The sequence below is a fragment of the Misgurnus anguillicaudatus genome, chromosome 4 (assembly GCF_027580225.2).
Source record: "Misgurnus anguillicaudatus chromosome 4, ASM2758022v2, whole genome shotgun sequence".
NCBI lineage: Eukaryota > Metazoa > Chordata > Actinopteri > Cypriniformes > Cobitidae > Misgurnus > Misgurnus anguillicaudatus.
Window position 1 is genome coordinate 26,163,376 of NC_073340.2, and position 24,507 is coordinate 26,187,882.

Here is a 24,507-nt window from a genome sequence, read left to right on the forward strand (position 1 = left end):
AGAGGGTCCCCTTACATGGAAGCCGCCATTTTGTGCAGCCATGTTTCTACAGAAGCCCTTAAGGGACAAACTTTTTTACTAAGTTGTCTTCAACGATGACATGTTTGTCCGGTGATGGCTACCGTAGCTTCTCTATGTGTTTCAAAAGCTAGAGGTGAGCAGTGGACTGAGCCGTCGGCTGCAATTCGCAACCTCACCACTAGATGCCGCTAAAATTTACACACTGCACCTTTAAAACCTTTGTCGGGGTCAAAATGTAAAGTTTTTTCCGTGTTATGATTGGATATTTTGTAGGTACATTTGGCAAGATGCATTTTTTCTATTTCATCTTTTTTTAAAATGTAAGCTTGGGAACATTAAAGGTATAGACCCTTTTACTGTTTGTACACAAGGATGACATGGCAACGTATGCGCGCGCAGTTTGGCAACAGAAGTATGGAAAGAATCAGCAGTGACGCAACACAGACAATGTTATTTTATAAAGTTGACTTATCAACTTTTTCAATACAGCTAGCAGATCCGTGTACTATAGTGAAGTGGGTAGAAGACGTTAGCAGATGGCCAAATAAAAAGTGGCCAGATACATATATTATATACGTATATTAGTATATTATATTAGTGCAACCAAACGCAACAACCAGACATTTTGATGCTGGGAAACCGTTTTAATAAACTTTAGTTGCTAACACATTAGAACCAATGGGGAATAACACCAATTCTGTTGCCAAAATGTGTGCGCAGGCTATTTGATTGTGAAAGAACCGCCCAACCTGTGCTTTTAGCGCACGCCAGCGTGTGAAATATTCTCCCAAAAATACTCTGGTCTTGTTTCTTTCCGCAGAGGCCTTTCTCTTCTTGTCATACAATTTGTAGACACTTTTTCTCTATTTTGAAAAAACACGGTGAGAACGCCAACTTCAATGAATGGCTGAAACCCTAGCTCACCACATATACCTGACAGTGCACATGTGCAGAAAGCGAATCTAGGGACGAGCACGTACGGCAGCCTTACGGTAACATATCACCAGAATGATTGACAACTAGGATGACCAATAGTCTTGATGATCCACCCGGAAAAAGAAAATCTTCCGCTATACTTTTAAATAAGTTCTTTATTAGCAACTTGGTCACAAATTTGTTTTTCACTAATCACTGTTTTAATTAGCAAAACTGTTTACAATAACTCTAGCTTAAAAAAAGTCAGGTAACCTAGAAATGTGGTGCCTAAATTAAAGCTGCAGTCTGTAACATTTGCCTCTCTATTGCCATCTCTGTTTGAAACATAAAATTGCAGGCAATGAAACAGAAGTAGCGATCATCTTATTTTCCCTGTTGTGGTGTAAAAACCCTGTTGTGGAGTAAACATCTTCCGAAATGAGAAAAAGGCAGGGTGTGACTTGAATTCATCCATCGAGAACTGATTGGATTGTTGGATCATTTTGCTAATTGCTGCAATATTTTTCGGGCTCCGCCCTCGTGCAATAGCTTGTGACCGGAAGTGAAGAGAGAATGTTTCGAGGAGGGGAGGAGATTAACGCTTTTCATTTAAGTTTATCAGGACACATTAATTTTTTCAAAGTAGTGAAGCTCACAGGAATGACCTTTGTAAAAAATACCATATTATTCAAAAAATTTTAAGTTTTTCTTTTCAATTTCATTGTGACCTTAAATTCAAATTTGTGACTGGCATTTCCTGTCAAATCTCACCCGTCAAGTCAAATTATAAATCATTATTCTAAGCTTACCATGGTGAATCAGAGTAAAATATAGAAATAGTTCTAAACGCTTTAAAAAAATCATTCAGCTCATTCAGCTTAATTTTTATAATTTATAGCAACTCCTCACTAGTCACGAAAGTTGAAATGAATGTTAATTCAAGTTAATTAAACATAATTAAGTGCAACAAGGATTTTTTAAAAAGTGTATGCAATTTTTCAATAGCTCACATTTGTTTGTTTAACCAAAAAAATATGGATTGCAGCTTTAATATTAACTACATTAATTGACATCAACAAATGTCATTTGTATGAGTACAAGTAGAAAGTGTGACAATCATTAAGCTTTTAAATTTTTACATTAAACAGTTCTTGCAAAGAAAGTGATGCAAGTGCACTGTCAGACAAAATGGTCACAATATTCTATGACTGGGGCGGTACCCTTTCAAAAAGCACAGGTTTTTGGACCTAAATAGTTCATATTATTACATTAGAGGTGCATGCTGGTACCCAGTGGCGGCTCGTTACTGCTTTTCCGGGGGGCGCAAATTCAAAATACTTTTTCAGGAAGTGATTTTTTTTGCACCGTCACTTAGACATTATACCCCAAACACGCTGATAAGCCGCTTGGGTTTTTGCCTTTGTGTTTTCTTTAATGTTAATAAGGATACAATGTTTTGCAGATGTGTAATTTTATAGACAAATCACATGATGCAGGTTCACTCGACTTGCCGAAAACATATTTTGAAATTACAAACCACACACATGACGGGCTACATTCATTTTGTAACGAACTTCGTATCATGCGCCCTTGAAAAAAGAAAGCAACGGCCGCCACTGCTGGTACCTCAAAGGTACATATTGATATCAAATGTATACATATCTGTACACCTTTATAAAGGGTACTGTCCCACACTGCAAAAAATGATTTTCAAGAAAAGATTTTCTTAGTATTTTTGTCCTGTTTTCAGTAAAAATATCTAAAAATTCTTAAATTATGATGTTTTTCTTGATGAGCAAAACTACCCAAGAAAATAAGTCTAGTTTTTAGACCAAAAATATCAAATTTAATTGATTTTGTGCATAAAACAAGCAAACAAATCTGCCAATGGGGTAAGCAAATTTTTCTTGAATTTAGTGTTTAAGAAAAATGTTCAAGATTTTTTGCTTACCCCATTGACAAATTTGTTTGCTTGTTTTTTTGCACAAAATCACTTCAATTTGATATTTTTGATTTGAAAACTAGACTTATTTTCTTGGGTCGTTTTGGTCATCAAGAAAAACCTTCTCAATTTAAGAATTTTTAGATATTTTTACTGAAAACAAGACAAAAATACTTTATTGCAGTGTATACATTTGGACTACTGTATATACTGTTTTAGATTTATACAATATATTCATACAAAGACTAAAATAGTACCTTGTCACTTTTCAACGTGGCAGCCATTGTTCATTCACCTTTTCCATCTCTTTCCATTTGTCCATTCCGTTTCCTTCTTTGGTTTCACTTGAAACTTTTCGATTGAATTAACAAAGGATGCATGATGGCATTTGTGCGATCTCACTAGATAGATAGGTGAGAGTGCAGTGGGAAAATGTGTCTCTCACTTAGCAGGCACTCCATGTGGTCCTGTGAATCATCCCATTTTCCACAAACCTCTCATTTTATCTCCAGGCAGAATGGTTAGGTAACCCTGGCTAAGGGGATTCAACACTTTGGTTTCAAATAGCACACATTACTTGACACTTGTGCATCTCCATGAAGTCCACTAGTAAAATGTGTTTTTTTTTTCTGTGGAAGGGTGTTCACAAGCGGCCGCTGTGTTCCCTCTGTGCAACACGCTGGTGCACACTACAACTCAACAGCGTGCCTCATCATTACATTATCAAAGTGTGGACTCTGAATTCTGTGAGGGCTCATGGCGACATTTAGGACAAGGCTGTGCTAATGGCAGGGGCCGTTTTGCATGAGAAACAAATAGCCCGAGTCTTTTGTCTGACAAATGAAAGCATTCACTAATATGCCAGTAGGTGGAGAGATAATAAGCCGTATTGGTATAATATTCCTTATTCTCTAGAGAGGGCCATTTTCACAATCTGTCACGACTGTAGACAGGGTAAAATTCAGAACAGATCAGAACACTTCCTTTTGTTTTGTGGATCAGTTCACATTTCGTCTTTAAAAGCTAATATTTCTTTTAAAAACGCTTAGAAACGTCTCCTGGCAGTTAATGGAACTGTAATTTTCCATCAGCCCCAGGAGACAATAAAAATCAGAACATGCTTTTGTGCACTGGGTCACTAAACAGCACAGTCAAGCATTCCAGCTATTAAGTCAGTATTAATGGATTAAAAGCATTACCTGCAGTTATGAACCACTCTTTTTTAAACATTGCTTGAAAACATAAGGACCACCACAAATAAAAAAGCACAAACAGGATATTTTTCCTCCTGATGTTCTGATCATTATTATGACAGCACAATATCCAAGAGAAAAAAATAGGACAGACTGTTTGATTATCCAACAGTCATTATGTGTTTTGCCCTTTGGGGACATTTTATAGTCAAAGAGTTCAACTAGACACTATTTAGCTTTTATCACATTTACTCAATGGTGTGTTTTTTCTTCATTTGTATGGCTGCCTTACTGCATATTACCTTTATAGCACAACAACCTGTGGACGCTGCTCTTGTTTGTGTATCTGATTACAACATAAATCTGATAAAAACTAGATGGTGGCTAGCTAATCTATTCATAACCAAACGTATCCAAGAAGCTTACTAACAGCTTGCCCAAGCACAAACGCCTCTTTTACCGTTAAAAAAATATTGTTGGGATTTATGTGCAGTGAGAAATTTGCTTTAAAAAGGCTTGGACAGTTGTTTTTGCGACTGACCTTATTGCATATGCATTTTTAGGGTTTTTTCCTTTCAGAAGCTACATTTATGGGAGGAGAGTATTTGAGTATTTAATTATTTTCCCGCCAGTTTAAAAAAAAACGTTTTAAAATATATAAATATACAATATACCAAATAAAAGAACAGACCCTCTGCTTTCAAAAAATAAAAAAAATCCTACCTTTATTTCTTGTGTTTTTATCACCTTATTTCAAAAATACCAAATTGTGAGCAAAAAGCTGAGATAATTGCGTTTTTGTGAAGGACTTTTGATAGAGATCAGATTTAGAGTGATGATCGAAACATACACGCAGTTTGAACTGTTTGCACTAAGGGCATACTTTCAGGTTTTATAAGTTGGGTATTAGCGGAATTACGGATTGCCGGAAAAACTTATTGGCAGGGAAGCGTTTTCTCTTAATTGACGAGTTAACTCATCAATGGCGGGGAAAGAGTTAAATTGAATCATACAATGCGTTTTTTTAAGGTTTATGCGTTTTAGAAATGTGTACTGAATTGTGGAGTTAAACGTTAAAACATCGTTAAATAGTTTTTTCCACATTTCTGTGGTCAGGATTATTTGGGAGGGGCTAAAACGATGGCTCGATGATGCACTGGAGCCATAGAGGATGACCCCGCCTCTAACATAATCATGAAGATCCATTCATGCATTAGCGTTATTTGAAAGTTAAAGAGATGGCAGCTTTCCCGTGAACGTGCGTGATTTCAGCGGCAACAGCGGACATGCCCCATCGTTCGAGATTAGAGAAAGCTGCTTATTTTTCCCAGATTTCGATAACTTAATTTTTTTGTACACATTTTTCTGGGGTATGACAAACTCAGAACCCGTATTTAATATCACTTTATATGGACTTTAATTTACTGGTATTTGCGCTAAAAAACATGTCTTGGGGCGGTTCACATTTCGCGTCTAAAACCGCGCGGAAAACGCGACCGTTGGTTGGCTCTTGTCACATGACCTGCGGTGTGCTTGCGGCATTCTAAAAAGTTTAAATGTTTTTAACTCGATGCGGTGCGGACGCACCTGGAAAAACGAGCGTGTCGCACCACGTGCGCATTGCAACCACGTCGCTTCCGTTATGAGCGCGCATGCCACACATTTGAAATAACGAACTTGAGTGCGCAAAAGACGCGATATGTGAACCGCCCTTAAAGAACAACTATCGTCCAATTCACGATTTTACATTTCCTTTGGTGTGTAAGTGTGTATTAGTAAATGTTAATGATATGCAAAAGCTACATACCCCAAAGTAAACGAAGACGCGAATTATCGTTTCCAGCGTAAATCTCTTTTCTTGAACTACGACAAACACATGGATTGTAGGCAACAGTTTACTTCCTGGGCCTGTTGACGTAGACAAGACCGACATTATCATAATTCCTCCCGCTTGGACTGACAGCCTGTAAATTCAAATAATGTGGAAAATAATGTGTTTTTTTACCATAAACCACGCGAACAAATTGTATTATACCAAATACACAAAATAACATGTTTCTAGCGTTATAAAATAGGTGCACTTTAAACCCTCCGTTAATTTGTAGATTGCCTTGGTCATTATGGAAATTAGATTTTGGCACCTTGTCAGTAAATGTCTACTCCAATTGGCGCTGTTTTAAATGTACACTTTCATTCTAATTTGCCCTCTTTAGTAAATCTATCCCTTACTCTTCATAATTATGACTTACTGGAACAGCATTCCCGTTGGAAACGTGCCCTAAAATTCATAACAGCTGTGTATGTGTGAGGTGCCAATTACATGATCTTCCGCATTTTGACGGACATAGTGCCAGACTGTTGCGTTGAGGGATTAGATGCCTGTTACTACAGATAAGCGACAGAATGAGAAAACTGGAGTGATTAGAAAAAAAGCACAACAGGTCCCCCCCTCCCCTTTCTTCTATCGCTTGCTCTGAGCATGCTCAGTGGTACTTGCAGTTTCAAACGCTTGTGTGCTTTTGTTTCCCCTGTATCGCTCATCCTAGTGCCTGCAGAATGCCTCTCTCTCTCTTTCTCTCGCTCGCTCTCCCTCCCCCTTCATCTCCTCTCCACTCTTCTCACCGCACACTAGCCAGACAACACCAAGGCGAGATGCGCGTGAAAAGGAGAGCTCTGATGAACACCTGGTACTCCGGGCTACTCCAGAGCAGGGGTGTCTGTTTCAACCCTTTTCCTCTTCCCGTTCCATGAACCAGCCACCGTCCCACACCCTGTCCTGGCTCACCCGCCGGTCCTTCCTTCTGTTTTAGCAGATCTGACAGTAAGATCTCCCGACTGGCTCAAAGACTCAACCAGAGACAAAGCGATGCTGCATTGATTAAGGATTTCCGACCACTTTTCCTCCTCACCGGCTCATCAGGAAGCTCCCAGAGCCTGGACAGGTGAGTTCAGCATCTCTTTCTGTGTCGTTCGCTCAAAGTGTACTTTTCCACTGCACAGGTGGGATTTTCTGAGTACGAGCCCCTCCAGCGATGCTTAAATTACCCATCACCCCGCCGCTGTTTCCCACAGGTGCTTCTCAGTCACAGTGGCAGCTGCCCTTTCCTTATTGATTGGCTCAATTGGATTTAAGTCATAACCGAGTCTCGCAAAGAGCACCGTTCTAATTCGACCCTTTTACTACGCGCTCTCAGTTACTCGCTGGTGTCAGAGGTTTTGCTCTTGCGCAGCGGAGTGCATTATTATTAGTGCTTCGAGTGGGTGTTTTGAGCGCACAGACATAAAACAACAGAGCAACACTGCCTTAATGTCATGTCTGACTGGATTATTGACTGTCGGGATGAGAAATATCACATAGATCCCCTGCAGTTCTGCTGCTTTTTAAGGAGAAAGTCAACTGGGGACACATCAGATGCTGTCATTTCAGTGTATACCTTAATGATAGGGTTGAAACGAAAGGTGCATGGTTATTTTTTATTTTTTTAGTTTCACAACTTTAATGCTTTGACGCCCTTTGGGTCTTGAGACAGCATGTACCCACGGCAGATGTTTTTGTTGATGGCAGCCAATTATGTGAATCATGGATGATAGAGGTGCTAATCGTCCGTGTTACATAACCTACAGTTAACTTGGTCTTTACAAATGACCTTACTAGTTGCTGAAGATGTACAACCACAATGTTTTGACTACATCCCACATTTTATCACACATATATTGCTATCTGTGTTTTTAAAATATATAGCATCAACGCTAATCATGCACTCTTATTAGGGGACACCTGAGAGCTGCTATAATATTTGTTTGGCTTAGTTTACTATGATTCAGAAAATGTATTTCTTATCTGGATTTTAATTATTAAACCATTAAGGATATGCTTGACAGCCAAACAATGTCGATCGCAGTAAAAGCCGCAGTCTGGCTGTCACTGTTTAGAAAATTCACTGTGTTAGGGATTGTTAAGCAAAATTAGTTTTGACAGTGACCTTAAATGTCTAAAAAATAAAAATATTGGATTTTTCCCCATTAGAATTTTATTTAAAAAGCAAGAATCTGGCTTCTTCTCTAAAAAGGTTAAAGCATTGTTAAATACTGTTATCACATTTGGCATTCGTTTTACAAAATACCTGGGCATCAATATGGTGATATTTTGCAGTTTTCGCCCATTCTGGAGCATCAATGACTAACCTGCGGCCATCTGTCATAGAGACACTGCTGACTCAGATATTAGTCAGAAAAGGAGGACATGAACCACATACCACAACACATGTTAAGATTTGATTTTTGTTATAGAATGAATATGGTTAACAGATATTATCTGATAAATGCATTCGGCCTGTTGTTTTTTCCTTACTAAACAGGAACTTCTCCATTAGCATGACGCAACAGATGCAGAACCTGCAGCTAACCCAGAACAAGAAGGGGGCGGGCCCTGCCTCCCCCAGCGCTGCAAAGCGCCTTTACCGCAACCTGTCAGAGAAATTCAAGGGAAGCCACTCTTCCTTCGAGGATGCCTACTTTTTCGGCCGATCTGACCGAATTCGTAAAGTGTCTGTAAGTATTTTGCACCTTACAAGACTCTCAATTCTCGAATTTTAAAGGATTAGTCAATTTTCTTAAAAAAAATCCAGATTATTTACTCACCACCATGTCATCCAAAATGTTGATGTCTTTCTTTGTTCAGTCGAGAAGAAATTATGTTTTTTGAGGAAAACATTCCATGATTTTTCTCATTTAAATGGACTTTTGGAATTGATTTGAATGGAATTGTCATTTTTGACAAGAAAAATAAAAAATATGCACTTTTAAAGCACAACTTCTCGTCTTCCTCCGGCTGAATGACGCACCAGCGCGACCTCACGTAATACGTCAAGAGGTCACGGATGACGTATGCAAAACTACGCCCCAGTGTTTACAAGTGTGGAGAAAGAGGACCGTTCCGACGTTGTTGTATGTCGAATGATACTAATTAATGTCTTTGTGTCAGTTTATTGTTTAAAAACTGTTAAGCGTCGCCGTCCCGAATACGCGACACCTACGTTTGCATTAATATTGTTGATGTAAATTTTAATCTATCACTACAAACTATATATCGTTGGAAAGGTCTAAACCTCCAGAATAGACATTTCAACAGTGTTTTATAAAATAAATTATGTAGGTAGAGTAATTGATTCATTTATGAAGAGAGTGTGCCTCAAAACATTTATTTTCTGCTAAATGTCACTGTCCCACCAGCAGGACGACTACATTTACTTCAATGTTTGCATATGAATTCTTATCTAATCATGACAAACTGTATATTGTTTGAAAGCTCCAAGAGTGTAGCTTTAACTCAATAGGGTGGGGTGACGCTTAAAAGGTTAAAATGGTTTCATATATGTAACACCTGACCCTTCCACGGCATTACGCAATTACGTGAGGTCGCGCTGGCGCGTTACACGACCGGAGGAAGAAGAGAAGTTGTGGTTTAAAAGTGCAAATTTTTTATTTTTCTTGTCAAAAATGACAATCATTTCGCTAGATAAGACTCTTATGCCTCATTTGGGATCGATTAGAGTCCTTTGAAACTGCAATTTTAAACTGAATTAAAACTGTTAAGTGTTGGGGTCCATTAAAGTCCATTAAAAATCCTGAAATGTTTTCATCAAAAAACATAATTTCTTCTCGACTGGACAAAGAAAGACATCAACATTTTGGATGACATGGTGTTGAGTAAATTATCTGGATTTTTTTTTTAAGAAAATGGTAAATGGATCCTTTAATACTCAACCATATGACATTTGTATTTCAGCTTTTTTTGACATTCAGCTTATTTTTCAGACAAGCATGCTAATGAGTATCATGAGTAATGCACAGTTTGTTATAATAGAATTACATTAGATATTATTGACATATATGATGTAGAGTAGTATCTATTTATGCTGAAGTTAAAGTTAATACGTACAAATCTGGTGTTTATGCTTGTATGCTCAACAGTCTGTAAGTCCTAAAATAAATGCTGTTCTCTCAAAAATAAGAAATCGATTATTTTGAGGGATGCACCTACAGTATGTATCGTCCTATAATTGGTATTGGCATATACAGTAAAAGGAATTTTTCCTAACTATTGGACATCGGTAGATTGTTTAAAAACAGCGAATAATCAGGGTAAATTTTCTCTTGGCACACAAAGGGGGTTGAAAAATGACCTGAACTTGTACTGTGCGATTGTTTTGAATTGGATAACAGTGACAACAAAAATGCAGTTTGTACGCTCTGCACCTCTAGGATTTCACAATATCAATTGTATCCACAATTTTGTATCCATCCATAAATACATATTATATATAGCAATTGTGTTGTTGACTCAAAAGCCCAAACACATCCTCTGTATGTTGGCACATATGGATTCAAATCACATTTACACATTCGGCAGACGCTTTTATCCAAAGTGACTTCAGGGATCATGTTTTTTGTATGTGTGTTCCCTGGGTATCGAACCCATGACCTGTGTGCTGCTAATGCAGTGCTCCACCAACTGAGCTACAGGATTGCAAATCTAATATTCCAAGTGAACTCCAGTTTGCTGTTGAAGTAGAAATGTTAACCTATCTTTGGTGTGCCATCGAAATACACACTTACTGGTTTAGAAAGGTTACTTCATGAGAGCCGTTGGTGTAGTGGGCAGTGCTTTGATATATAGTGCAGACGCATTAAGGGTTCCTTGGGGTCCTTGAAATCCTTGAAAGTTTGTGATTCTGGGTTGGAAAAATTCAAGGCCCTGTGAAGTTGTTGAAAATAAACATACATAGATACAGGTCTTTGAAAGTGCTTGAATCTATTTTGTGCAAGAAGTTTTCTGGGAAAAAATCCATATTATTTCCTGTGTAGTGTAGGATAACAAAATAAAAATTCTAGACTTTTTAAGCACATGTGCTAAACTGTTCGCTTTAAATGCTTATATTTTCTATATGCGAATGTTGATTCATACCAAAATGCTTTTTTGCATAGTTGTGTTTGACACATGAAAACGTCTCGGGTTACATATGTAACTGTTGTTACCTGAGAAGGGAACGAGACACTGCGTCTCCCTTGCCATTCTTCCTGCATCCCTGTAACGCCGTCTTTGGCAATATTTCAGATAGCAATATACTTCCTGGCTCCCGCATCACCCTGTCTTTGTCATTAAGCCTCACCATTGGATGAATTTGATATAGACATTCAGACACACTTACCCCTGGAGGCGTCCCCAAAGTGTCACCGCAGCGACGCAGCACGAGTTCCCTCTAAAGGGAACAGTAACAATGTATCTTAAAAGGTAACATGATGTAACCTTGCTCTCACTTGAAATGTGTCCCTACATTTAGTCCTCGAATTGAGGGTATTGGACCTGGAAAGTCCTTGAAAGGACCCTGAATTTGAAGTTAACTAAGGTGTGGGAACCCTGTATACATAAGTTTAAATCATGGCTCTTGGTCGTTTGCCGATACCGTACCCCTCTCTCCAACCTGTACTTTCATGTCCTCTCATTACATTACTACATTATCTTTCAAAAAAAATTTTTTTAAATTGTACTGCATGTTCTCCTAGCAGGGAACACACCTACTGACAAAATGCACTGCAGTCATTGTGTAAAAGCATCTGCCAAATACAGAAATGTAAATGCAAGTTACTTTATATACAAGTGTTTGCTGATGTGACTCACTGCCGCCCATCCACGTTTTCTTCTCCCGCAGAACATTCAGAGCAGCGAGCTTTTGTTCGAGGCTGTTGAGCAGCAGGATTTGGACGCCGTGCAGCTCCTGCTGTTTCAGTACACGGCTGACGAACTGGACCTCAACACCCCCAACAGCGAAGGCCTGACGCCGCTGGATATTTCCATCATGACCAACAACGTCCCGATAGCAAAGCTGCTGCTCAAAGCCGGAGGGAAGGAGAGCCCACACTGTGAGTGTGCAAATCTGACGACAAACAGTCAATCACTTCAAAATCTCTAAAGAGCCATTGAAATGTTTTTTTTGTCTTTATTAAATAGCCACTCGGTGAAATAATCTGCTGCCAAACTGTTCTTTAAGCCTGGGAGTGTGCGACTCCATGGTGGTAATAGAAATGCGCATTAACCTAAGATTCAACATTCAAAAATCTACAAAGATATTGGTTAGCTACAGCATTACTGGGTAGATTTAAAATGTAATGCACCAGTATTTGCCTTTGAACATTTAATAATGATTGATTTATTCCCTTTGAAATGCATCCATCAAAAAATGAAACTGACATCCCACCCTGCTAAAACTCATTTTAGAGAGTTAGCTCACCAACCCACCCGCCCTCCAAAAAACAACTAGAGTAGTTTTAACATAATGAGCACCTATTTCATTGCTAAAAAACTTTTGTGTATTTGGTATAATACAGTCTGTTCACGTGGTTTAGGGTTAAAAATCACATTATTTTCCACATACCGTACATTTTCGTAACTCCAGATTTCACTCTCTTCCTGAAACGTAAGGATTGGAAAATCTCTGTGTACCTGATTGGCCTGAATTCTTCTGACGTCAACCGGAAATGTGACACTCCTTACCATGTTTGAAAGATTTGGTTGCTAACAGGAGTTAAAGGATTAGTCAATTTCCTTAAAAAAAATCCAGATAATTTACTCACCACCATGTCATCCAAAATGTTGATGTCTTTCTTTGTTCAGTCATGAAGAAATTTTGTTTTTTGAGAAAAACATTCTAGGATTTTTCTCATTTTAATGGCCTTTAATGGACACCAACACGTAACAGTTTTAATGCAGTTTAAAATTGCAGTTTCAAAGGACTCTAAACGATCTGAAACGAGGCATAAGGGTTATCTAACGAAACGATTGTCATTTTTGGCAAGAAAAATAAAAAATATGCACTTTTAAACCACAACTTCTCTTCTTACTCCGGCTGTGTGACTAGCCAGCGCGACCTCACGTAATTGGGTAATGACGTCGAAAGGTCACCTGTTACATATATGAAACGCACATTTGCGGACCATTTTAAACAACAAACTGAGACAAAGACATTAATTAGTATCCTTCGACATACAACAACGTCGGAACGGTCCTCTTTTTCCACACTTGTAAACACTGGGGCGTAGTTTCGCATACATAATCCGTGACCTCTTGACGTGATGACGTATTACGTGAGGTTGCACTGGCACGTCACAGGACCAGAGGAAGACAAGAAGTTGTGGTTTAAAAGTACATATTTTTTATTTTCTTGCCAAAAATTACAATCGTTTTGCTATATGAGACCCTTATGCCTCGTTGGAGATCGTTTAGAGCCCTTTGAAACTGCAATTTTAAACTGCATTAAAACTGTTAAGTGTTGGGGTCCATTAAAGTCCATTAAAATGAGAAAAATCCTGGAATGTTTTCCTCGGGAAAACATTATTTCTTTTCGACTGAACAAAGAAAGACATCAACTTTTGGATGACATGGTGGTGAGTAAATTATCTTGATTTTTTTTTTATAAAATTGACTAATCCTTTAACTTACAGGCTGAGTCCGAAGCGGGAGGAATTATAATAATGGCGGTCTTGTCTACATCACCAATCCTAGTAAGTAAACTGTTGCCTACAATTTGTGTGTTTGTTGTAGTCCAAAAAAGAGATTTACTCGCGTCATCGTTTACTTTGGGTTATGTACTTTTTGCATTTACTAATACACACTTACACACCAAAGGAAATGTAAAATCGTGAATCGGACAATAGGTGCTCTTTAATATAATTTATACATAATTATATGATGTTATGTCATATTATGACTTTAATACGGTAGCTTTTTAACAGGTAGTTATGCTATGCTATTGAAACAAATAACACCTAACATCTCTTTATGTACTTAATGTAGTATTTTCCTGTTTTTTGGACACACTGTCATTTACACTACAATATAAATGAGCTACGGTAGTACACCGAACTGAAGAAATAGAAAGAGGTCGATTGTACTGTAAGCCTGTCCACAACGAAACTGATTGGTTTAGTTATTAGAAAGAGAGACTAAATCAGGATTTACTCGCTGTCACTTTCTCGCTATGTCTTGTCGATGGACTGAGACCTTGTAATAAATGATTTTAACCTGACCTCCTTAACTCTCACAAATAATTGATTTCTGGGATATTTTACATCATTTGTCAACTTTTATCAATATGGTGAGATGTCATTAAAATGATGTTATTAAAAGCCAGGTTAAAAGAAAAAATGTTTTTTTAGGACTATTTGTGGTTTCTGGGTACTTGATATGAACTTGCATTTGGCAGATGCTTTTATCTTAAGTGACAATGAGGAAAACAGTAAAGCGATTCATCTTAGAAAGGCAATAATATGAGAAGTACAACATAAAATAACAAATTTTAGAGACTATACTTTTTAAGAGACTGAGAGAGAATGAAGAAGAAAGTGAGCTTTCAACATCTTCCTGTCAAGTATTCCCAGAAAAGATACATTTTTAGCTGCGTTTTGAAGGATGCGACAGAAAAGAAAAAAAGGTTTGGGATAGTGTCTCACTATTCACCAGCGAGAAAACGAGATCATCAAAAAAAAAGAAAAGAAAGAAACTAAGCAACATAATTATTTTCTAATAATCTTACACTGTCTGAGGGGAACCCATATTAATTTTACAATAATAGCAAAGACTGTAGCAATTTTGTCTATGGTAGTCATGAATATTTTATTTGTTACTTTTATTACTTTTAGATTTCTCGCATATCATTGCAGCCTTATCCCTATTGAGTGCAAGCAACAAAAAGTTACATTCAATTCGAAATCATTTATTCACCTTCAGGTTTGTCTTGCGTCACATGCTGTTACAGCAGATGTGCTTTAATTGGACAAGCTGTTTAGAATAAGGCCGGCGATGAACAGAAGGAGCCAGTGTGAGCGTTTGACGCTTTGCTTTTGGAGCTCATGTAATAATCGTCTCCGAGTAGGAGTACAAGAGTAAAACTTTCCGCGACAGCTGTCACAAGAACTTAGAATTTCATTTTAAACATCTAACGACACCTGTAAGTAACCGCTAATGAGTTCACGGACTACATTCATTATGAAATATTTAGGAAATATCATTGTGCACGGTAACATGCAGCACATAACAATTGTTTTGAAATTTGGTCACACGTCTACGTTTTTTTACGGATCTGTGTTTGCGGAGAACCGAGTGCGTTTATCGTGCATTGCCGACATACGTTTAAAATATCTGCATCCGTTGCCTTTAGATTAATCAATAGCATATTCAGTCCCCGACTTTCTTTGCAACAGTGGAACAGGTGTTTCTTACCTTGAACGCAGTGGAAAAAAATCCTCCCGAGCTGAGCGCTTGAATCGGTGCAATCATGAAAACGCCGAATGTTGTCTGAGACCAAACAGGAGACGTTGTACTGCAGTCGCAGCGGGGTGGGGTAGACAGCACACGGCATCCCTCAGAAAATGTTTAACAAGGTTTGTCATTTAATGGTTTAACTTTTCCAATGATGCATGTAACGGGGGGCAATTATACTTAGTGATTTATTGTACCTGGGCCGCAGTTAAATTCCAAAACATTTCATCGTGGCACAATCCATTCCTTGTAAACAAACAGAAAATAAACATTGCCGTGTTTTCCCCTCCTGGGCTTTCTGCATTATATTTATGTCATGCAAAAAGTGCCAAGTAAATCAATCACCAGCCGTCTGACAGTTTGGAGGTCCAGCCGAGTTAAAGCTTAAGTTAAAGCGTGTTTATGGCCATAACCGGGCCCCATAATGCCTACATTTAAGGCCGTCCCAACAATGCCAACTGTGTGTGACAGCGAAATATCGGCGACCCTGCCTGTTAATTTATAGTTCATTCAATTAAACGCACATAGTAGCCGCATGTCAATCTTCAGAGTACAGGAAATTGCACCTCGAGCCGGCTTATATGGCCTTCTTCTCCCTCCGTGTAAGACTCCGGTTAGGTTAGGACCCCTTTTTTTTTTAGAGCTGACAGCGCGCACTTTATCATCTCCCCTGGAGAGAGCTCACGTCTCCAGGGGTTCGGGTGGGCCGAGCGGCCCCAGTGAAAGAGGGTTTCTTTAGACGTGTATTTATTTGTTTATTTTGCTGTCACGGTCCATGACTAAGGCTCTGAAAGAAAACGCACTAGTATTCACAGCGTACGATGAGGACTGACCGGCCAGTATTCGTTTTACCATGACAAATCTATACGGTCAAACACAGTCCTGTGTGTTCCAGACAAGCGCCAAACACATTCGTCCAAACCCCCACACCTCGCACGACTGAAGCAGATACATTAGTCCAGGGGAATTAATGATAATGTAATGGCTTCCTGTTGTTTGAGTCAGGATTTTATCTGTGAAATTCATTTAGGATTTATGTAAATTTGTCATTACTGTTTACAGCTAAAGTAGTTGAGGTACTCTGGATAATTTCGCAATTAAGCGTAAATTGACATTTTCTACATCTTTTGTGTTCAAGTTTACATTTGTGCATTTGGAAGGTGCTTTTATCCAAAGCAGCTTATAGTGCATTTAAGGGATCCCGTACCCCTCTCTCCAGCCTGTGGTTTCCTGTTCTCTCCTATACTCTGTCTATCTAATTTATGTAAAATGACTTTTAAAGAAAGAAAGAAAACATGACAGTTGTACATCCTGATATCTTACCTGTTTCGAAGAAAAAGTCATTTCTGCGTTAGTATTTAATTCCTTTTTACGTTGGAAAGCCCTGCTCATATTAATTGTTTTAGCATGAGCTCGGTCACGTTCCCCTTTATAAGCCGCAGTTTGCGATTTCATTGTTTTAATTACAGCTAACATGTTTACATGATATTCCCCTGATGATTGTCACTTAAAACTTCACAGATTAAATGCCGCCATCTAGATGACAGTTCAAAAAGTAAAAAATTTTAAGTTATATTTTCCGCAAAATTCGACCCGACCAAGCTAATTATAAATCGTTATTATAAGCTTACCATTGTACCAATCGTAGTAAGGTAAGAAGTAAATTTTGAACACAGATTTTTTATGTTTTATTTAACTTCTTAATAGTTAAGAATTGCAGCCTCATTTTCAATTATAGAGCATGGAATCATAATTATTTTACTCTTTATAGTAGGAACGTCATGCATTTCGAACCCCTCACTATGTTTTTGAGTAAAGTGAATTTTACAGCTTCTACGTAGCTTATCTATCTATCTATTCATCCACCATCTCTATCATATGCATGTATATGTATTGAATGTACACTCTTAAGAAAAAAGTACAAAATAAGGGTTCTTTGATTGTAACAATTGCAGAACCTTTTTAAGATGATTCTATAGAGTACCTTGCTTTAAAAAGTGCTTTATAAACCCTTAGTGGTACTATAAAGGTTCTTTAAAGGGGACATGGCACAAGACTTTTTAAGATGTCAAATAAATCTTTGGTGTCCCCAGAGCACATATGTGAAGTTTTAGCTCAAAATACCATATAAATAATTTATTATAGCATGTTAAAATTGTCACTTTGTAGGTGTGTGCAAAAATGTGCCGTTTTGGGTGTGTCCTTTAAAATGCAAAAATGAGCTGATGATATTCTAAACTGATCACAATGATGGTGGTTTGTTGCAATTAAACTCAATTGTGCTTTTCTCTGCACTAAATGGCAGTGCTGTGGCTGGATAGTGCAGATTAAGGGGCAGTATTATTATAATAAGAGCTCCTTATGACATCATAAGGAGAGCCAAATTTCAACAACCTATGTTTTATGTGCTTGTAGAGAATGGTTTACCAAAACTAAGTTACTGGGTTGATCTTTTTCACATTTTCTAGGTTGATAGAAGCAATCATAGCACTTAAACATGGAAAAAGTCAGATTTTCATGCCATGGCCCCTTTAATGTATCAGATGTCGGGGGGGGGGGGGGGGGGGATGGTTGGAATGGGCGCTGTGATTTGTTGAGTGGATTTATTGCATTCTGCAGAGAAATAGGACTGGCGTTTATCAGGTTTATAAGGTTAATATTTCGGATATGTGTACGTAAAATAATATTTAATTCTGGTGTTATTTGCAATGTTTATGTTTAGGGCAGGATAATGGATTTATAAAAATAGGTGTGTGAGTGTGTCTGCTGCATTCTGTATTCTGTTAATGACACGGGTATAAATAAAGTTTTTTTGACATTCAGCTACACGGTTAGCGTTATTTCTCTAAATAAGTTTAGGTAACTTGTAAAGATAACATAATTACAAAACCAGCAAATTATTGCATGCACATACGGTACAAAGCATGTTATTTATTCAGATTTCAGAATGAGCACGTTTGTCATTAATACTAAATATGCTGCGGTCTGTTTGCTTGATACTGTAATAAAGATGAATGTATAATAACTGTTTAAAAAGCAAAATGTACAACTTTCAGTAAATAACTATGTACATGCTTAGGACATTTGCGTTGTAATAATGTACAGGGTAACTTCAGATAAAAACAGAAACTAGTAAAGTGATGTTTTATCATTAAAATCTGATAATGTCCATTGATTTAATAGAATGTTAAAGCAATCCAGTCATTTAAATAGATCAGTGCATTTATCGCGTTTTGGAACCAAACTCTTCATATATATATTTATAAATGAAGAGTTTTATATGAACCAGAATTTCTGACCCTACAATATTTCTGCAAGTTAATAATTAATTTCTGTGGTATCAAGATGCATAGTGTTTAAGTATGTTTCTGCACCACAGGGCAGAAATAAGACATTCTGAAGCTCAAACAGAAACTCAAGGTCAAACGCAAGCTAAAAAAATCTCTGGTGTGAAGGAAAAAACAGCTCTGTAATTGAGCTGTGTTGTTGTGTTACAGTTGTCAGTCTTGAAAGCAGAGATGCCCATCTCTCAGCGCTGGTGCAAGAAGCTCAGAGAAGAGCCAGTGAGCTGTCCACCCAGGTGATGAGAGAGAGTCTCAGCCTGGAAACGTCTGACAAGGAAAAACATCTTAAAGACTGGGAGTGGAGATGCAGGCTGTACAAGCGAATGCGTACCGGATTCGAGCATGCAAGTGAGTTAAACCGCACATTGTGCTTGTGTATGCTGTTCACATCACATCATTGGCCTGTTTTTATCTTTCTTTTGTAAAAACCCAGAAGATGATCTTAAGCAGAATGTCTAATGTTTTGTTGTCCCTATAAGAATTATTCCAGCTACTTATGCTTAATGGCATTTGTTCTCGCTTGTTATGTGACCAATTATGATGATGAACGCCATAAAGATGAGTGAATTTCATACTTGGGTAAACTTTTCCCTTAGAAACACAGATGCCTAATCTGATTACATCTCCAGTTTCTAAAGCTTAGCCTTTTATTTACTGTCGGCCGAGTCTAATCTATCAGCATCTGTGAGCTGAAAGGTTATCTGTTCTCACACCGCTCCTACAGTGAAATTTATTAGCCACTGCAAACAATCCACTGTGATCATTTGGTCTACCGATATTAATATTGTTTTCAATGGCTTGAAATGACTGGAGCTTAGAGCACACAAAATATTTTCCTCTCACACCACCGTCAGATTGATTTCTTGTTATATCAGATGACTTCTCTTTGTAAACATCCTCAAGTGGAGGCAGACATGGCAAATCAGCAATGCTTTCGCCATAGACACACACAAATTGCTCACAAGAGGCGCAGAGGGGTGCTATTAGCTGTGATGTGAGTTTCAAGTATAAATCGCAGGTGCTAACAAGCAGCCGGCGAATGCAAAAAAAAGTGCAAAAGACCATAGAAAGAAGGTGCTATTCATAATTATTCTTACAAGCAACTTCACAGTTTGTATTTTAGTTGCATTTGTTTAACCCTTATTGACCCTTAATTTCTGTGCCCGAATGTTATACTCGGTACATGAAACTGCATATATGATTTTGATTTAAATGTATTTTCCGTTCACACAGAGTGGAAATCGATCTTTTACACTGACCAAAAAATACATACATCAATCAGACAACACTATGCATCCACTTCCATGATTACAGATAATCAAATCACAGATATATATATGGTTTCAGTTAAACTGACAGTGATTCAACAAACAAACCACAAACAATTAAAAGCATTTTAACATCTAAAGGTGTTGTTTTGTTATTTCTGTGCCCTTAGCATAACCTAACAGAATTAAAAATAATTACTTTTTTGCGCACCGTCATGAAAACATACTGTTGATTGTGAACACAAAACCGTTTATGATAATAGAGACGCTCACGAAATACACGCAAGACGCTCCCTTAATAGTAAACTTTAATTACGCATAAGATGCACTTATTTTTGTTGTTGAAACAATCCGTTAAACAACAAGATGCATGTTCAGCAAAATCCTTTAATGCTGCATTTACAGCAGCCGCGTTTATGCGACAAAATCGCGCCTACCGCGCCTCTAGTTTGCCGCTTGAACCGTTTGAATGGATTCGTGCGTCTAGAGCGAAGTAAAAAAGCAAGCATTTGACGCGTGTCAGAGACGAAATCCGCTTCTTGTGGGAGGGGCAAGCGCTATGCTGCCTGTTTGCAAGATGGCTGATGATGATTGTGCATTCATTGAGAGAGTTACCGGTTTGTATTTGGTCACCTTACTATAGGGGGAAAATAGTTTAAAAGATGGCGAGAATGCCGCGGGTCGATAAATGTCACGTGACTCAAAATTGAAATGTGTTTTTACAACTTAACATGTTGCCCAATGTCCTCACTGACACTCTTCCAAGCGAGGTCCTTTTTATTCCTGTCTTTATAGAAATAAGATCTTGTGCCGTATAGCTCTGGGTAGGGCTGCACGATTAATCGGAAAAAGAATCACGATCTCGATTCATACATAAATGCGATCTTCATTTTAAATGACGGCGATTCACTTGCACATACAGTATTTCCCTGTATTTAGATGCTGCATTCACGTGTTCACGTATTTACATCACAATCCAAGATGCTATAATATCAGTCAAACTTGCTAACACACACTCATACAGGGTAAAACCAAACCTTATTCAATCACCAATCAGACCCGATCGTTTCTCTCCTCTCTCATCTCATTTCCGGCGTTCCGCTGTCACTCGTGTGACGTATAACAAGGCGGGAGACCTAAACACAGTCATTTACTTGTTGGATTTGGAGCCGCAATTTTCACAAAAAAGAGAGGATTGGGTGAGAGAATCGGGATCTCAATTCCCATGGAGAAAAATCGTGATTCACATTTTAGCATGAATCGTGCACCCCTAGCTCTGGGTGACTGCTCACGGACAATACCTTCATGTTGAATGAGTGACTCCGGGCGGGGCTGCCGCCACAGCAGCAAGCAGACTCCTGATTGGTTAATCCGCCAAAGTTACAATTTTTCAACTCGGGCATTAGCCGCAAATTCGCGTCAAACGCAAAATGTACAAAAAGCACCATTTGCGCATACCGCGTCAGACGCTCAATTTGCGGCATTCGCGCGAACTAGAAGCGCGAGTGAGGCAGAATCGCATCTACCACGCCGCGCTAAACACCTCATTCGTGCCGCGAGACCTTCACATTGATTTAACATTGACATCACTCACACTTGACGCCTCTACCGCCTCTACTGGTGTAAACGCAGCATAAGTGCACAAAAAGAAGAATTGGATGAACGATGCCACGCGTACGTCAAGGAGTACCCTGTTAAAGGAGGTTTAATAATATATTTGAATATTGACCAAATTTTTAAGCCTTTTACTTTTATTCAGAGAACAGTGAAGAGTGACTGGAGATGTTCTTAGAAGTGGTTTTATATTAGCTTGGATTCTTTTATCTCTTTTATATATATTATGTACAGTACTTGTGCAAAAGTCTTATGCTACCATGTCAGAATTAGTTGTTTTTGCAATGATAGAATGTGATCATACGTATATAATTGTTTCTTAGTCTTTTTAATAGAATACATCCAGAAAATACAAGAAATGTGTATGTTGTATTAAAAACTATATAAAAATGTAAACTGATGTGTCAAGTTTTTAGGGTAAACTCCCATTCACTTGAAGAATAGCAGGGAACTGGAGGATCTCTTAAACCTAAATGAAATGAAATCCTATTTTAAAGAAATAGTATTTTTACTTCATTCTGCTCAAAATGCTCAAGATATGTTTAGTGCCAAGAGAGGTCACACTAAACACTGACGATGCCTAAAGAAGGCATTTAGTTCTGAAAATATAATTTTTTTGTATGTATTTCCTGTATTTTCTGTTTGTTATTTAAAAAAAAGATTTAAAAATAAATATGGATGGACATTTAAACTTCTAAAACAACAAGTCTGGTGGTGGTGGCCTAAGACTTTTGCACAGTGATGAAAAACATATCAACAAGTAAAATAAAATAAAATCAACAAGTAAAACAAAAAGGTTTTGAGTAGACTATATCAAAAAAGTCGCCCTTCAGATTATTTTATTCATTGTGGTATAGCCTCTGCTCACAAAAAGGTTGGAGACCCCAACATTTTTGAAAATATGGCATTTCAATAACTGACGAATAACATTTTATTGCAATCAACGTGAAATTACTGAACCCAAACACAAGAGTGATAAAAAATGGTAATTTACAGGAAATCATGTCAGACGCACTTAGAAGTGTGGCATCCCAGCTTTTCATATTAACATCACCTTTAATTACAGTTGTTTATTTTGTGACTCATTCAGATGTTCATTACATTTCTTAGTTTCAAATTAGTATCGGCGTCTTGTTATTGATGCTCGGAGCCGTGAAACATCGTTGAGGGGAAATAATTCTCACTGTGTCAGGAAATGATTTCTGTTCTTAGTATTCAGGTGCTTATTTTTATACCCACAATGCACTTGAGTTCTTGCAGCTAGTTTGTCACTAAATGAAGTGTGACACAAAGCATAAAGTTGTCACACGGCGTAAAGTGTTTCATTCACCAGCAGGCTGCTTTGTGACCATTGAACTGATTTTTTAGGGCCACCGGATGCTCCTTCAGCTGTGCGTCTGAGTGTTACTGGCAGCACGTCGCTCACTGTTACCTTTCAGGAACCTGCCAGCATGAACTCTGCTGTGGTGACCAAATACAAAGGTCAGTGCAGCCTTTTCGTACAAGACCAGAATATATATACTGTTTATCTAAAGACAACAAAATACAGTAACCATAGAACACTTAAAGTCACAATATGTAAGAATTTTGCACCAAAAACTACTAGCACCCCTGTTTATAGGGTCACTAATCAATGGTGTAATGTCCGGGTTTTTCTGCTTGCTGACACAGAAGCTATAGATGTGTTTGACTTCATCTGGCACTGCGCAGACCGATCAGGCTATGACATCAAAAGCAGTACGAAACAGTGCAGTGCCACATGAAGAAGTTGTAGTTTGCATGCGTAAGTATACAGAATGGGGAAGTAGTAGCACAGTAGCACCCCTCTCTGTTGTTACTTTCATCAAGCCACACCGTGAGCTTACATTATGGCTGCATCCCAAAATAAGGCAGTTGACTTGTTGCCTCACTGCCTCATGAGGCACTGACTTATGGGAAACACATTTTGACAGCCTTTATAGGCAGCGTAACAGAATTCTGTAAAAAGTGAAAATATAACCTTTGTTTACACTAAATTTTTGCTCCAGACGCTTTCTTGGCCGCCATTTTATTTTTTCAAACTCGACCAGGCTCGACCAATAACATTACTTGTGCATGCCTACACATAGACATTGACTTGACTGTCAATTTCGTCACTGCCCCTTTTTGGGGGGGAAACAAACTAGACTTCCATTATATTTCCGTACAAAATAGTGGGACAAAGCAATGTTTGTACACAGCTGCGGGGCGTAAATAACTTAAAGGATCAGTCCATTTTCTTTAAAAAAAATTGTTGTATGTCGAATGATATGACGTTGTTGTATGTCGAATGATACTAATTAATGTCTTTGTGTCAGTTTATTGTTTAAAATGGTCCGCAAATGTGCGTTTCATATATGTAACACGTGACCGTTCCACGGCATTACGCAATTACGTGAGGTCGCGCTGGGGCAAAGTTGTGTTTTAAAAGTGCATATAAGACCCTTATGCCTCGTTTGGCATCGTTTAGAGTCCTTTGAAACTGCAATTTTAAACTGCATTAAAACAGTTACATGTTGTGTCCATTAAAGCCCATTAAAATGAGAAAAATCCTGGAATGTTTTCCTCAAAAAACATAATTTCTTCTCGACTGAACAAAGAAAAACATCAACATTTTGGATGACATGGTGGTGAGTAAATTATCTGGATTTTTTTAAAAATCACTTAGATTAAACATGTCAAGTAATTATATGTCCACCCTGCCTGCCATAGAGCACGAACGATACAACAACTTAATTTGGTCAATAAAAAACATGTCCCTTCATTCTCCTAGCTTCAAATTTGTGTGACAACGCTACCCACTGGCCAGAGTTGTCATTCCCGGATATTTACTTGTCGAGTCAACAGGAAAGCCAGTAAATGATTTCACTTTGTA

The 24,507-nt window shown here is 38.1% G+C and overlaps 1 protein-coding gene across 1 annotated transcript in view; it reads left to right on the forward strand.

Annotated features, from left to right (window-relative positions):
* The window catches only part of ankfn1a (ankyrin repeat and fibronectin type III domain containing 1a), a 116,220-nt gene that overhangs the window by 52,403 nt on the left and 39,310 nt on the right, over positions 1-24,507 (forward strand). The window contains exons 7-11 of the mRNA XM_055175586.2: positions 6,882-7,013; positions 8,430-8,622; positions 11,784-11,994; positions 18,886-19,080; positions 22,983-23,096. Coding sequence (XP_055031561.2) covers positions 6,882-7,013; positions 8,430-8,622; positions 11,784-11,994; positions 18,886-19,080; positions 22,983-23,096 — 845 coding nt within the window. The remainder of the gene's footprint in view (positions 1-6,881; positions 7,014-8,429; positions 8,623-11,783; positions 11,995-18,885; positions 19,081-22,982; positions 23,097-24,507) is intronic.